Genomic DNA, 16,475 nt, shown 5'->3' on the forward strand with positions numbered 1-16,475 from the left:
CACAATTATAGGACGTCTTACACTAATTATCTGCATAATTAAAATCTTTAAATTCAACAACATTCCGCTGCGCGAACGCACACGAATATTAGATCTTTGTGTAACTAATTCTTATGAATGACTTCAAGTGACCGAGAGAATGAAAATGAACGAGTTCCATCAATGTAATTTTACGCAGAGAGATGAGTATTGAGAACATAGTTCATTCAATGATATAAAAATTCGTTCTTTCAACCGCAGGTCGTCATTCTAAAACATTTTATAGGATTATTATTTTTAAGAAAGTATTATATGATCATGTAATCGCTTTAGTTACCAGAGCCGAGGTTGCGTGGTACCGTGTTCGGGCTTGTCATCAAGCCTGGCTGCTAGTCAAGTAGGGTACGCGTGCTTTCAATGTCATACAGTTTTCAGGGTGTTTGTTCATTGAAATTACATTTTTTATGTTATGTTAAAACAGGCTTTTGTTTAGTACATATTATGGAAAATAATAAATCAGCATGTGTTTTAGCGAATCAACAAATATATAACTAGTAGGACGAATAGTGATCATGCGTTAATGTGTCACAAATTTTCAATAGCAAACACCCTGAAAATCGAACAAAAAATGTACGTTGACATTGTACGAAATCTTTTGTATTAATACTTTTAACTTTTGTTACGATTGCATCAAGGAGTAATAGAATATATGAGATTATTCTAAATGAATTATAATTTGTGTTCTCAATTATTTTGTACCGTATCAGAATGTTTTGTACTGTTTAGATAATGTCTAGGTGTTTTATGGTTTTTTATTGTAATTTTATTTTGATTTGAATGAAATGTTTATTGAATAAAATTATACAATTCTAATAATGTGGTTTTCTTATTCGTGCTTATTTTTCTTCCCTTATCGTGCACTCATTGGACGATTTGATAAATGGAGCACATAAAAAAATAATATACAAATTTTATAGGCACAATCAACTCCTAAAGTCGATATACACATCCAAAGTTACAAAACTGCCGCACAACGTCGAGTGAATAAAATAAACAAAAGTTTATTATATAATAATATTTATTTGCTTAAATACACTAGTCATTTCACAGCACTTATACTTGTTCTCAGTACTTATACTTGGCATGCTTGCTATGTTTCCGGTGGTGATGCGAGGGGGGCGTGGCGGGGGAGCGTCGGCGTCGGTCCCTGTCCCTGTCCCTCTCTCGGTCTCGCTCCCTGTCCCTCTCCCGTTCTCTCTCGCGGGAACGTTCGCGATCCCTTTCCCTCTCGCGCGATCTCGACCTGGATCTTGACTTGCGGTCACTGTGGAAAAAGTTATGAAAATGTAATTCATTTTTTTGTATTAGAAGGAACTGTTGAACTGTGGGAACTGTGTCCTTTTATTATTGGGGGATAAAGATTTCCATGAAAATAATCTGGGGCAAGAAAACTTGTCTGACCTGTATCGTGATCGCTTTGGCGGCGGCGACAGCGAGGGCTCGCGTGATTTCTTTGACTTCTTCGATGACGTTCTGCAAAATAAGAATATTTTCATGATCTCATGTTCCATACTTTTCAGACAGCATAGAAAAAAAACAACGACATCGGAAACTCCTTTTTTTGTGATCTGCAGGTTTCTCCAATATTTTCGATGTATGCAAAGTTTAAATGCTAATGAAAGGGTGCAGTGTATAAGTAGAGATTTAGGAAATTAAATAGGTAACCTACAATCGCCAACAGCATACGTGGCCCACAAGCTGTGAAAAACTGATTATTGATGACACTCTAGTAGCTTTCAGCTTTGAGTACACAGATGTGCTGCGGGTAATTTGCGTGATATAAAAAAAATAGAGTGTTTTCAACAAACCTCATATTAAGTGCAATACTTTGTGATATCCATATTTACGATGTTTTTTTTCCTAAACTTCAATTAACTTCGTCTTAGAGAAATACATAGTAGAGGGACAAAAAATGCTCATTACTGATGTCTCATGAGTATGAGCAATGAAATTCTCTGTTTATTGTATTTAATATCACCTCTCGGAAGTGACGGCGGCTGTGGATCTTGACGTCCTGGGTGCGAGCCCCAGGTCAGGCAAAGCATGTTGGGTTTTTCTGTTAGAAAATTCTTAGTTACAATCTAGGAGTCAGTTTGGTATATGGGGAGGGTTTGTTTCATCCTCAAAAGCCTGGCATCGTTGAAGGAGGATGATGATCAGTCGCATCACGCTGGATATTTTTGCTGCGGACATCCATAATTTCTTCATCACGATCTTTGTACTGTTCGCATGAATAGCCGTTCCTATGTATGCACAAGAGGCGTATGTACAAGGTATGTGTTTGTGTGTGTGTTGTGGGGGAGGGGGGAAGGTTTACGTACGTGGAGTATGTGTCGTCTTCAACAGGAGATCTTCGTCTCGGTTCTGGTGATTCTCGCACTTCTTCTACCGCCTCTTTAGCTTCTCGAGATGCCTTAAGTACAAAAAAAATAATAGTTTGATAATTGCCATTGTTGAGTAAGGTGGTTATAGGAATCAAAAGCTCATATATTGTTAAAATTATTGCGATCAGCTGTTGAAAATCAGTTTGGCTTTTTCTGTCGACATTGACTTTGTCTGACCGGTTATGCATGTCTCGATAAAAATCCATGGTGGTTCCATGGGACTTTTGTTGAATTCATAGGTATGATCCATAAAACATTTCAATTACTGATTAATTTCATTCTAGATTCCCACAGCAATGTCGTGTTACCTTTTTAATAAGTTTTCTGCGGTAGTGATGTATCTGCTGGGCATGAGTCAGCCCCGGGCGGCGGGCGCGGACGCCGGCGTCGAGCTCGTCCGCGTACTTCAGCACGCGCACCTCGATCTCACGCAGCGTCTCGCGCTTTAATGACTGCTCCTCACTACAGGGATGATACATATGGCTATGTTTTAGGGAGGGTGATGTTACATATGGCTATGTTTTTAGTATGTGATGATAATAATGTTTGTACTCACTTGTCATGCTGCATGGCAGTAGGCGTGGGCGGCTCGTTGTCCACAGCCGGGCGGGCTGGCTCGTCTGCTGCGTCGGTGTCGACGGTCTCCCAGCGCGAGGGCACGAAGCTGCCGCCCGCCGCGCGCAGCGTGCTGTCCGACTCGAGCGGAACGCCGTCTATGTCCTCGTCCACTGCGAAAATACTTACATTTTAATGATAAATTGATATTATAACCGAAAGTTCCGATCAAAGGGTAGACCGTAATGGGCATTGAGGGCATGTCGTTTCATAAGAGTCTGCAAAAGTCTATTTGAAATAAAAACATTTGATTTTGTCTTTGATGGCCGCAACCCTAATATACTTGTTTATGTATTTTTTATGTCTTCCTTTATATGCTTCTACTTCTACGAACTATTTTATGTTATCTATGTTCCTATATATTTCTTTATATAGGTACTCTTATATACTTAAAGGACAATGCCTAAAAACGTCCCCACCCACCAACAGACTTGAAAGTAGTGTCATTGGATGCGCCTCATTTAATAGATCATTTCTTATTATGGAGACATATTCCAAAAGTATGGGGTTTAGGAACTATAAGACAATTTAGTGTCCTTAATAATGAATTAACTTCAAGTTTGTTAACCAATTACTCGGAGTTGGGTGGACCGATTTTGATATTTTTATTTTAAAAAATCTATCTCAAAGTTAGTCTAATTTAATTTTCGTCAAGATCTTTTGAGCAGTTTTTGAGTTATCATCGGTTAAAATAATCGGTTTGAAGAGACAGTGTAGTTCTTCGTAAGGACACTTTAACCACCTCCAACAGAGTTCAACTAAATGTCATTGGATGCGCTCATCCGCCAAAAAAATCCCGATGAAAATTATATCGGACTAACGTTGAGAGACGTTCTTTGCATTAAAACAAAAATAATCAAAATCGGTCGACGCAACTCCGAGTAATTGGTTAACAAGCTTGAAGTTAATTGATTATTAAGGATACTAAAATGTTGTGTATTTCCAAAACCCCATACATTTGCAGTAAATCGTTTTGATAATCATGATCTATCGAAAGATGCGCTTCCGATGACACTAGTTTCAAGTCTGTTGGTGGGTGGGGACAGGGTCCATACAAAATCCGGCATTGTCCTTTAATTAAACTTTTTCTATCTGGAACCATCAAATTTAGTACTGATAAGGCCTTTCAATAAAAAAAAGCCTTTTATTCCATGCTCACAATAAATGAACTAAAATTTACATCCATAACATTGCATTATTATTATATGATTTTCTTACGGACACGTTTATATTTATTTTAAGGCCTTCAATATACATCTCTAATAGTCAATTCAAACCTACAACACGTACAAAAACATTGAACAGACATCTCACTAAAACAGAAACACCAAAAAAATATCCCATCATATAACCACCAACAAACTCTAAACTCACCCGGCACCCCATCTATATCATCATGCACGTTACTCCTGACAGCAGGCGCGGGCGCCGCCTCGGGCAGCATGCAGGCCAGCCGCCGCAGCGCTGCCCCGTCCAACGGGCCCGCCGCTGCCGTGTTCCACGACTCTTCGGAGGCTGAGGACCGAGCTGGTGATGCACCGGAGTCCGAGCCGTTGCCTTCTTCTGTGTCCCCGGGGTTGGTGAGGCCTGGGACTGTGTCTGATTCCTGAGATACAAAATTAACTTTACTTACACTAGGTTAAAAAAAAAGTTAAAAATCTCACATTTAAATGCAATCAAAACCAAATCATTTAATAAAACAAGGCTGAAAATCAGTACTTTTTAAACATCAAAGAAACATCCAGCTGTCATTGACAGCCCCCAAAACCTTAGTGTCAAAAGCTATCAAGCAAATTTAAAGAAGCTTTGACACAAAAGCTTGTATTATTCCTGCAATTGCTTCTTACAATTGAATTTATTATACCTGCATCTCACAAAATTAAATGGGTATAATTTAGGTGGTCACCAAAAATATTTTTAAGAATCTAAGCTGAGGCACCAAATAAAATAAAGAACACCAAAAAAAATAAATTGACTTTATTAAAAGGTCACTAAAGTATATAATATTATGATCCAAAAAAAATAAAATAACATCAGAAAAATCGCAAATCTCGCACAAATATTATTTTTGGTTCCCAAAATGGATTAATGGTCATCAAATTCTATCCAACTAAAAGATTAATATTACTACCAAAAATCAAAGTTAGTGACGAAAACGAATCGCTGCAAAACCGACTCTACGTAGTCTTGTCTGCCCTACCCCTAGAGTGCAATTCAAAACCGCGTAGGCGCGGAGGGGCGAGGCGGCCTGCGAGCTGAGGCGCAGGTAGTTTGAAGGCTCGCCGCCGCGGCTGAGGCTCAAGCCGAAGCTGCGGTGGTGAGCGTGAAAACCATCTGCGACGATAAGCTCGCATGGGACCGCCGGAGCCCTGCAGCGCCGGAGCCGTGACAGAAGCCATGCTTGCTGCATGTTGCGTGCTTACATTTTACTACTGAGTTACACACAAATTCATATAACAATAAATAAGCAACGTACGTTTGGGAACCCCAGTATTTTAATTGGTATTTGGGAAATATTCTAGCGATCGTTAGCTTTTTTAGTCTAACAAAAATGACCAAATTAGGAGTCATGGTATTACATAATTGGTAACATCTAAGTAGTGACAATATATAATATTTGGTCTAAAGTGTATTTTTAAGGCGTCCATATATTTTTTTAGTAGTCAATAATACGAAAAAATGGTTTTATCTAATAATATTTTTGGAAACGTTATTTGGTGACCATTTATCCATTTTGGTAACCGTTTAGAATTTTTTTGGTAGTAAAATAGGTACTTGGGGGTTGTTTAAACATAAGCCAAATTAAATTCAGACTTCAGACAGTTTTTTTTGTCTCTATGAAAATCGATGAAAAATAAATAAAATCTTTTAACAAATATCTCAAGAATCCTACCTTATCCTGTCCAAGGAAGACATCATTGATATGAAGCAAGAACTCGGTAGGATACACCGCCCAGTCGGCCCAGGCCTGCAGTATGCGCGTGACGCGAGCACGGAATCCCTCCTGCTGCAGTCGGGACGACATGCGAGACCATGCCAGGTGACAGTTGCGCATTATCTCTGTTAGGCGCTGTTGGAATCTGAGAGAATATAATCATGGTGAATATTGTTTTGTAAGACCAATGCTGTCATTTATAGATTATTGGATTTCATTACGAATTGTGACAACCAGTCTTGTTTACCATACATTTTGGTAAGTAAGACTGGTTGTTGGAATTTTGTTTGTGCAGGTAACTGGGTTATGGCGCTTATAGTCTGTTTTTTAATCTCGTAGACTAAATTGACACTTGCAAAATGTCAAACTTCCAAATAATTTTGCTAGCTCTGTGGTGCAGTGTTGTACTTACGATACCGGTTCGTTGAATCGTAACTTTTTCAATAAGTCATCCTGAAATAATGGGCTTATCCGATGATGATTGGCAGGTCAGTGTGATTTGTAGACAGCCATGTGTACGTACGTAAATTTTAAATATAAAACTTTGAATGAATATTAAATTCGTCTCTTATATTTAAAATTTACGTACGTACACATGGCTGTACGACGTGCTACAAACTGCCAGGGATATCTGACCACGCAAAGCCATGCGTAATCATCAAGGATAAGCCCATTATTTCAGGATGACTTATTGAAAAAGTTACGATTCAACGAACCGGTATCGTAGGTACTACACTGCACCACAGAGCTAGCAAAATTATTAGAAAGTTTGACATTTTGCAAGTGTCAATTTAGTCTACGAGATTAAAAAACAGACTATAGATCTCTTATGTAAAACATTGGTATTCAATTTCATCCAGTTAGACTGGAAGTTCTCCTGAAAATGGTTGGGAAGAAGATACGTATATGATGAAGGGAAGAATTTTGAAAGGCTCATAGGTAAGTAAATAGATTAGCTGGGTTATTTTATAGTAGCTACAGCCTACCCTGAGACCTGAGAAATTATCCTTGGATGGGTCATCGTTATCTTGACATAGCGAGACCCTTCCATACATAGGAGAGTACTAAAGTTGTTGGTCCTTAGCCTGATATCTACTAATAGGAGGTTGACGTTTCTGTTACGTAAGAGTGGCTAACCAATAGATGATATCGATGTTTCTATTATATGGCAAAAACTACTCACGCATTCCTATAAGCACTAGCATTCGTAAGCTTAGCCCCGGCATTATGCAGTATATCAGACAGCAGGTACAGCCTGGCGATGCGCCTCTGCGGCGGCGTGGTGGGGGACGCCAGCGCCTCGGCGAGGCAGGCGGCCACCTCGGGCGCCGCCTCCGCGTGCTCCAGGCACCACGCCATCGCCGCGCCCACCGCCGCGCGGGACGGGGTCAGACCGCGGATTAGCTCCTCGAGGCGGTCGCGTTGGCTGGAAGGAAATATGATGATTAAATAACAAAATATAACTGGAAATATTGGGTAACATGGGTTGGGTACATATATAAAAAACATAATACGTAAAAAGAAAAATGTAAATATATTATTTTTTCGGAACTAACAACTTTAGGGACTTTTGGAAAAGTGCAAATAGTGTGACGTTTCATAAAAGACTGCAAAGTATTTAAAATAAAAATATTTAAAATTGTTCAAAAATTATGTACAAAGTATGTCGATGTTTCGAGGTTGTTTTGCCATCAAAGTTAGTCAAATGCTTTTCTTTTTTTAAGTCGGTTATAATGCCGCTAAAATTCAACAAAATAACAATCTCAAATCAATAACATTGCAACTTACTTATTAGACAGTGTTCCTCGTATATTCTCCTTGGCGTCCTCTTCCTCCACCAGCTCATCAGGCATGCCAGCTGTGTAGAGATTCATGACCGGCGGCCGCCACACTGAACCACCTGGACAAACAATTTGATATCATTAACTATAGCGATCTAACACAAGATATAATTCTTGCTTATATGGAATAGAGTACAAAATCGCAACGATAGCCACTCGTTGCGATTTTTATATGTATGTATCAATACAGTAATAAATGTTTAGTTTTCGTGGTGAGTCGCTATTTTAAGATGCTTTACCAAATAAATTACGTCGTCATCGCAATTTATTTTTAACCTAGTCAAATACCCAATCGTGTGCACCTACACATAATGAAATTGGTGTCCTCAAAATTTACATTACACAGAGATTAGCCGACAAAAAACAATTTTAATACCACTTCTGACTGACCTTTAAACATCCTAAAGTCTTCAAGCGACCACTGTTTAGGCGAGTCTCCCTGCAGCATAGAGAACAGCTTCCACCGGTAGTAGATGTGCGCGGGCGACTGGTTCTCGAACAGGAACCGGAAGAACGGGTTGTTGAGCTCCTTGTTCATGATGATGGCCTCGAACATCGGACCTTCGCGGATCACGAACTCCACCATGCGATGGATCAGCATTAGGATGTTTCTGGGGAAAGGTGAGAGATCAGTATTGGATCAAGACTTTTTACACCTTAATTTAATATAATTTAATATATTTCTTAAAACTATTGGCTAATATTAATCACGATGCACTAAAACTGGCACTTTTCTTAAGACAACATGGTCCTAAGAAAAAATGCCCGATTTAAAAAATGGTGTGACACCTTTAGACCATCTACTGTTTATATTATAAAAAATAATTACTCACCTTTCTGTAGGCACCACTACTTTGACTATTGACTGTGAAAGAATCTGTAAAAATAATAACAATCTTGAGTAAATATCGAGACTCTTTGATCATAAACATTAAATTTTATAAAAATTATGTTAATCCACAAACCTGTTCATACAGTTTCTTATCTTCGGGATCGCTGGGGTAATATTCACCTGGTCGCACTCGGGGAATCTGAAAGAACGTGAGTTTATATTGGTTATATCCTGACCTGGCATGTAAAGAGACATGGTGCTCGCCAGATATCAGTAAGCCAATATTTTGGTGAACTACGTTATCTTATTTACTTTATCTTATAATTTCATTACTCCTTAAATCAGTCCAAAATTAAACGCTTATGCCTTTTCTACATGAGCCTGGCCTCTGCCATGATATGATATTATTCTATATACAATATTTATGAGTACCTTATTAGCGAGATGTTTAGGCGGCTGCGCGTTGAAGGGCAGGCCGGAGGGCGGCGGCGGCTTGCTGGGCTGCTGCAGCGCGGGCGGGATGTAGATGGGCACGGGCGGGATCACCACCGCCTTGCCCCACCCCAGCTTCATCTCGTAGCTCATTATCTCTTTACCTGCGATACAATGATAACAAATATTGGTAGCATCTCATGCAGTTGTTGCAGGCAGTTACAAGTCAGAAAGTCTGACAACTAGTTTCAGCAAAGGGTATTATTGCCTTGCCTTGCCCAGATAACTGTGTTGAAGAGGTCAGATACCCCCAAAAAAGCTGCATTTGATTGTCCCCAATATATGTAGATGGGAAACAGCTAGGCAGATGATGATATTGAGTACATAAATTATTTCCTTTAAATCGAACCTCGGAATACCTGATCTTCTCATATAATATACTTCTTTACATGTCCTCTTGAATTTGAAGCATTCTTTTCTCCAGAAAGACGTACATATAAGTATAGTCCTCACCATTAATACACCTGAGCGCCCGCTCCCCGTCCTTCCGCGACATGAATGCGACGAAGCCGCAGTTCCGGCCTCGCGCCTTCTCCTCGTCCGAGCGCGGCCACATGATCTTGATGCTGGCCAGCGGACCGTAGCGACCGAAGATCTCCATCAGTTGCTGTTCTGTTATCTGAGAAATTTAATAGATGAATAGTGTTTGTGGATTGTTTTTGTATGAAAATTTCACTAGTAATTGAAGACCAGTTCTTGAAAATCTGCTATTACTTAGATCAATTTTTTTAAGTGCACTAACATGCTTAGAATTTCTCTTAAAATCCTAAATAGAACTTGACCTTACAAAAAGCACTAGATTCATTATGCAACATTATCTTAACCCGTTGTATGCCCAAGCACGGAACACAGAGATACTAGAGACACAATTGATTTTCTATTGTCTTATAATAAATTACTAGCGGCTAAAAGATACATAATTAGATTCTACTATGTATTTGAACCAGCCTTTTGTATGTCTGTGGAGCCCAAAACCTACCTTAGGATTAAGATTTCCAAGGTACAAGTTGGTAGTATTAGGATCTCCTGTATCATATGAGCCAACATCAGGAATGATATCAAGCGATGGCTCCACGCCGACCACGCCGCGCTCACGCAATACATTCTTGTATTTGTGACGTTCTGATCTCTCTTCTTGTATCCTGAAAGAAGAGAGTATTTATTTAGAAAACAAAAAGTCTTTGTAAATTGTTTAACTCTAAAAAAATCTGGAGTGATATAACTTTTTTAATTTACAAATTTTTCTTTTAATTTGACAATTTTTTTTTTTTAATTTACGAAGACTTTTTGTTTTAAGACCATTAAATTAAAAATGTTGATTGAATATGTGAGCAATGAGAAAGTTTGTATGTAGGGAAGTCCATTCCTACATTTAATCCTTGTGTGGGAAGGAGTTCCGAAGGAGTACCACAGTCTGAAGCTAGTATAATCATAAACATGGACTTGTTATGTATTTTGTGTTTACCTGATATGGCAGATTAATTTGGAAAATGCAGTTAGATCAAATGTTTGATTATCAGTAGGAACATTTCAATAGGGAGCAAAAATAATACCACTCACTGTCTCAATTCCTCCTTAAACAGCTCCAAGTTACTCTTCTTCTTGTCCTGTCCTTTTTTCTTAGCATGTGGCCGGCCTGGAGGTTCAGGCCTCTGAACTAGAGTGCGGACCACATCAGCCTCGGAGATACTCCTCTTCTCATCCAAGCGAGAAACTGGCTTGTATAGCTTGCCTCTCTCTGAGGTGTCTTCCTCTGTGAAATGTGGAAGTATGTTTAATGTTTTCAATCAGATATGAAAGAGATTAGATGGAAGAGTATGGGCCAATACTAAAACTAGATACAAAGAGGAAGATTGGTTGATTAAACAGGTAGTTATTACATTCATGTAGTCTTTGATGAAACTGCAATTGTCAGTTACCTTTGAGAAATCTCTAACACTATACTTCATGTAAGTAGGCATTTATTTAAAAAAAAAAGGAACAATCTTGATATATCTTTTTATTTAACAGGGTAATGTATACCTAGGATAAGGATGCATTTCTGTAACATTTTTGCAATAAATAAATAAATAAAACCAGTATAAAAACAAAATGTGGCTAAAAATCTATGTACATACATACAATAATAACTATTACTCAATCAATGTGTAGCAAAGTAAGACTACAGCTCACTGTATGAGTAGGAAGGAGGTTGTATAACATTAAATATGAAAGTGACGAGTGTTACTTACTTCTAGCTCCTGCATCATATGTGCCAGCTTTTACCCAGACTTTGCTGGCTGTGCTCGGGACCTCCTGGAAGGTCTCTACAAATTCCTTGAACACCTGTAAGGAATTTCAAATTATTTATTAATTTACTCATACAAACTATAGTACAGATGTAACAATATGTGATGTTTTGCGTTCTGTAACCATTTGTGACACGAATACTATCATAATATTTATGTAATGTGAACAGCAACAACATAGGCAGTAAGTAGACCACTAGAGAGCTAAGTGTCAGAAAAAAGACAATCAATCTATTTGGCTCTTAATTTTATGAAGGAATAAGACCCAAACTAGTACTTAACTATTATCACTGCCTTTATAAGACAACGGAATGTATAAACAGATTAAAATCTTCGATTTAGTCATGTAATTAAGCTACAAATATGGTGAAAGACTAAAGCCATAACACTTACATGAGCAGCCGCTTCCTCTTCTTCCTTCTTCTTCAATTCCTCAAGCTCCTTCTTAGAAAGCCCTCGAGAACTCATATTGAAAAAAGACCAAAAGACTACAAGCTCACTTAAACACAATACTTTTCCTAAAAGGTAACATCAAAATCGAACGCTTAGTTTGTCATTTATTCACTAAATACTTAATCGTTTTCATTTGAATTCATTCCTACATGTAACTATATTACACACTAGTTTATTTCATTCTTCTCTAAAGATCATTATTTTAAATTAGAATATAAATTAATTTTCAGTCAGCAAAAATCTTAAACATAACATAACCTCAACAACGCTCAGTATAGCACAGATAATAAATAAAAAAGGAAATCACAACGTTTCGTTTCAATTTTAAAACGTATAGGTTTGCTACAGTCTTAGGTTTTCTTTGGTTTCTTTTAAAAACGTAGCATGTATTATCATTATATTTAACATAAATATTGAATTTCATTTAATTCACGATTTTACTTTTTAATACCTGGATATGCAACGAATAACAAAACGTTTCAGACTAGCTACTCTCCGCACCCGGATAAAATATTTCAGCAAGTAATTTTGATGCTCTTCAAAATTTTGTAGTTATTGCGTGAAAGAGCGATATCCGTTTTAAAACTTCATATCATGTTCATGGTCATACGAGAAGACTGGCAATCGGCAGTGGTAGCGCATTTGATTGTGAGGAGGGAGGCCTAAAATATAGTCCATAAAAAGAAGCCGATAGTTTAGCCAATTGCACCAAACCCATATTTTCTCTGTGAAATTTATTATTTATTACTAGCCTATAATGTCCCACTGCTGGGCAAAGGCCTCCCCATCCCGCTTCCACACTTTTCGATCCTTCGATCGAGTCCACCAGTCTCGACAGTAGGCGTCCAGTTCGTCACGCCATCTCTTCCGGGGTCTACCCCGCCTGCGGTGTCCATCCTGGGGTTTCCACTGGAAAAATTACCTACGTATAATTGATTCGGTATATTTTATTCTCTCACTCGGGGGACCTCCATTATGTAGAGGTATGTAGAGTCTCCAGTATGTAGAGTCATAAATCGGACCTCGGCATTGACCTCGGCCAACGGCACCAATACCCAAAACAGCGTGTTCTTTCGGTTTTCTTGCGGGGTGAAAAATAAAACAATACCTTGGTTACATAATTATTTATTGAAAAAAGTATACATCAAAAACGTTTCGATGTAAAATTAAAAAAAAGAACGTGTGCGATTTGACATTAGTGAATAAGTTCTGCACAGGATCACGATGCACTACCGGCCGCATTTGAAAGCTTTCAACTTTATTTTCATACCCATACAGTTTAATTTTAACTGAATGTTCAATGCGGCCGGTAGATATCGTACATTACGGGGTATCGGATAAAGTACTAAGAATTTCATACAGAGTTATGTTTACAGCCAAGTGGTATACAAGTAGAAAAGTTTCATTTCTAATGTGTAAATTACATTTGTGCAAGGAAAGTAAAAAAGTTAGCCTCTGATAAGTTAATATAATGTATATTAAAAATGGCTAATTGTACTTAGAGTATTGTGCCAGCATAGGCCACGCTATAATTACCTATTGGCTGTAAATTCCACTGTTTCGTCTTTTTATTTTGTTCCTACTATCAATATTACATATTGTTATTTTCACTTAATACTTACATTTAAAATACACAAATAATACAACTTGATAGTAACCGAAACACCGAATAATTTAATGCATTGAAACGTTATTTTTGTGAAATTAAATTTATAGAAAAACAAGCATAGTGATCAAAGTCCTACTGAAGAGGACTTGGATGTTTAATCAATTGGTAAAACGTAACGAAAGAAAGAAACTATTTAATTTTAACATGTTTGAAATATCCCACTTTAAAAAAGGGAATATTTCTATCCACAAGAAAAGCGGGCTTTAAAATGTATGGCCCGACCCGATATAAACAAAATACTTTGTGCATCATAAAGCTTGTTATACAATGAAACATGCCACGAAATATACATAACTATTTATTATACTGTACACAGCGAAACTAATGTACATACTCACAGAACGAATATCATAAGACGTTAGTGTGTACTCGCCGCTATTGACGTCGTCACAGATTCTATAAAATATTTGCGTTAAATGCAAAACTTAACGAAAATCAAAGTAAGTTGTTGAAATAAATACGAACCCTTGTTTAAAATTCGGCTAGTTTAGAGCACTTTTTGCGATTCGTGTCTATTTATTTGGTCAACTTATAAAAAACCTTTTTCGTAATATAAAACCTGTGACGTAACATCGTGACCGCGCCATTTATTACACAGACGGAGTCAACTTATAACATAAATATACTAAAATAGAGTTAATACATAATTTATTTGTTATCTTTTTTACACATTGGTGGTATACGAAGCTGCATTTTATTAGTCAGTAGATATGCAATTAAAATCTTATTGGCAATAAAAAGTTATGATACAAAGGTTTTTGGGTGTTGGTAAATTCATTGCAGTCAATTATGACCTGTATTGTGTGTAGATAGAGCGCATTTTGGCAGTCGTCAAACATGCTTGATTGGCTAATAAAGCCTGGTTACGGCGTCGTAACTGGCTCATTTCAGCGAGCGCATTCTATTCCAAACTTAAATTCAAAAGTGTATTTCTTATTTATAAAACGTAATCCCTGTTATGTCTGGCTTTATATATCTTAGCGATCAAGCTGTAGAAATTATAACGAACTTTGAAGCTAGCACACAATTTTATTAGCGAGCTCGAAAAAAATGGTTGGTCAACCTGTGACATAGAAAATCGAGAATAATTACAGCCAACGTTTTGTTTCAGCATTTGTTCTTGGTGCAGCTAACATTATGCTTACAAATATACAGAGCATAAACAAAACACATTAAGGCATGACACACACTAGTGTAACAGAATATAAGAAATGTTTACTCCTGTATACTTAAGTGTTTCTTTATATTTCGATATAAGAAGGCAACTGGTGTGCCGAGTGCCCGCGTACTGTGCCAACAAATGTCATACAAGACTATCTTGAAGTAGGAATAACCTTCAAGATATACATATGCAAGACTGTCTATCCCCAAAACAAGCCATCACGGGATTATCTTCGGTATCCGTTCAGAATTACCAGCTCAAGTATCAGATACTACGAAGGTAGCCGGCGAGCGATTCTGTTCAAAAATTACAATAAATATATTTCCCCCAACAACTGCCATACAGAAACCTTCGCCGGCCAATCCAGTACCGCTACAGACGCAACGTTCTATTATCCCATCATTATTTATAAAATTTAAGTAATACAATAATATTAGTGCACAAAATACAATTAACATCTTACACCTACACATTTCCGCACTCGGCATTTTCTCACAAGTCAACACAATCAATGTAATAAGTATATTTATCTTCAACATCAACAATAAGACATACAATGCTACCGTCAAAAAGTAAAATTACGTTACAGAGGTATAACACATCTTTTACACTATTAAATGCATTCGTCGAACATTGTACTACTCCTAAAAATCAATGGCCAATGATAGTGAAACATAAAATGTAATTAAACATTGTACTCGCTTATTTGATCAATAGACATCTATTAAAATAAATTTTCACATACAATATACATCGAATATAATATAAAATTCTTTATTATATAACGCTAGTTGTGTGTGTGCGCGAGTGTGGGAGCGACGTGACGCGGGCGGTGACGTCACGCGGCACGTCGCGTCCGACAGCCGCACTATATCGTGAATAGTCAAATCCTCTCGATTATACACTGTACAGGGATTGAAAATGTTCATGGACAGATTGTATTTATGTTTCGTTCATTTTTGTTTGACGACACTCTTGTGTACGATTTACAAACAGTGATATTTGTGTGATACTTATGTATAAAAACTGTTACCGGCGACTTACATGCTGGCGTTCTGATTGCCCGTTTCGCAGCCCTATTTTATTGAATGTTTTGCTTACAATGCATTTGAATACCTTGATAGTAAATTTCCAGGTTATATTCCGTTCATAAGTTGGAAAACCTTCTGGTTAATGAGTATTTTTAATGTAAAGTAGTTTATAACGTGACAATAAATTATTAGAAAGGATTTAGTAGGACATAAGCATCCGATCGTCAATCAACAAGGAGGATGACTAGGTTAGTTCATCATAGAGTCATCTGTTATTCAAAAGTCGCGGTGAACCGGTTTTGCAAAGAATTTGTTTGAAGGAGGTATGTTGAGAATGAAGTGGGAGACGCCGAGACAGGTACGGCGGCGGCGAGGACGCGTGCGGAGCCGTCGCGGCTTCGCGGCCGAATGACGCAGGCCGCAGAGTCGCAGGGAGCAGGGGTGACGCGGGGCGCGGGGTGGCGGGGGGCGCGAGGGCGTGGCCGAGTCTCAGGCATCCGCGTCCGCGCCTTTCAGTCGGAGTCGCGCGAAGTCTTCGAAGATTATGTCGTCGTCTTGCTCTTGACCGTTCTCGTCTCTGTGGAAGAGAGATTGCATTATAACTAGCAGATCTGCCAAAGTCAAAGTACTGCAGCATAAGCATAGGCAGTATTACTGAACATCAAAGCATTTTACCGATCATCATCTCGATTCATTAAAGCAGTCCACTGTTGGCTAAATATTCAGCACATGAC

The 16,475-nt window shown here is 38.1% G+C and overlaps 2 protein-coding genes across 10 annotated transcripts in view; both read right to left on the bottom strand.

Moving 5' to 3' along the window:
• Positions 1–1,039: 1,039 nt before the first annotated feature.
• On the bottom strand, positions 1,040–12,172 carry LOC110372924 (U2 snRNP-associated SURP motif-containing protein). 4 transcript variants are annotated; one of them, XM_064043671.1, is made up of 19 exons: positions 11,820–12,172; positions 11,370–11,463; positions 10,699–10,891; positions 10,118–10,280; positions 9,592–9,757; positions 9,079–9,242; positions 8,780–8,845; positions 8,648–8,691; positions 8,205–8,425; positions 7,762–7,873; positions 7,157–7,399; positions 5,932–6,118; positions 4,413–4,644; positions 2,980–3,151; positions 2,732–2,885; positions 2,361–2,452; positions 2,018–2,095; positions 1,441–1,512; positions 1,040–1,303 (listed from the first exon to the last, which is right to left on the bottom strand). In XM_064043671.1, the coding sequence occupies exons 1-19, from the start codon at positions 11,892–11,894 to the stop codon at positions 1,105–1,107; spliced, it is 2,727 nt and encodes a 908-aa protein (XP_063899741.1). In that variant the 5' UTR covers positions 11,895–12,172; the 3' UTR covers positions 1,040–1,104. The 4 variants fall into 4 exon arrangements, with proteins under 4 accessions (XP_063899741.1, XP_063899740.1, XP_063899743.1 ...); XM_064043670.1 differs by having other exon boundaries at positions 2,732–2,906; XM_064043673.1 differs by lacking the exon at positions 2,018–2,095.
• An 816-nt stretch (positions 12,173–12,988) lies between these two features.
• The window catches only part of LOC110372886 (beta-arrestin-1), a 55,314-nt gene continuing 51,827 nt past the window's right edge, over positions 12,989–16,475 (bottom strand). For all 6 annotated transcript variants that reach the window (XM_021329894.3, XM_021329891.3, XM_021329896.3 and 3 more), the window contains one exon: positions 12,989–16,318. In XM_021329894.3, the coding sequence (XP_021185569.1) occupies positions 16,231–16,318 (88 nt within the window). In that variant the 3' untranslated portion in view covers positions 12,989–16,230. The remainder of the gene's footprint in view (positions 16,319–16,475) is intronic.

This window comes from Helicoverpa armigera, chromosome 3, assembly GCF_030705265.1.
Source record: "Helicoverpa armigera isolate CAAS_96S chromosome 3, ASM3070526v1, whole genome shotgun sequence".
Classification (NCBI taxonomy): Eukaryota; Metazoa; Arthropoda; class Insecta; order Lepidoptera; family Noctuidae; genus Helicoverpa; species Helicoverpa armigera.

What these genes read in the sequence shown, in the direction of transcription:
- LOC110372924 (XM_064043670.1), bottom strand. Translation starts at nt 11,894, where the DNA reads ATGAGTTCTCGAGGGCTTTCTAAGAAGGAGCTTGAGGAATTGAAGAAG. An exon ending in ATATGATGCAGGAGCTAGAA is followed by an intron (nt 10,892 to 11,369) that starts GTAAGTAACACT and finishes CACATTTCACAG; the next exon opens with AGGAAGACACCTCAGAGAGA. An exon ending in GGCGCTCAGGTGTATTAATG is followed by an intron (nt 9,243 to 9,591) that starts GTGAGGACTATA and finishes ATTGTATCGCAG; the next exon opens with GTAAAGAGATAATGAGCTAC.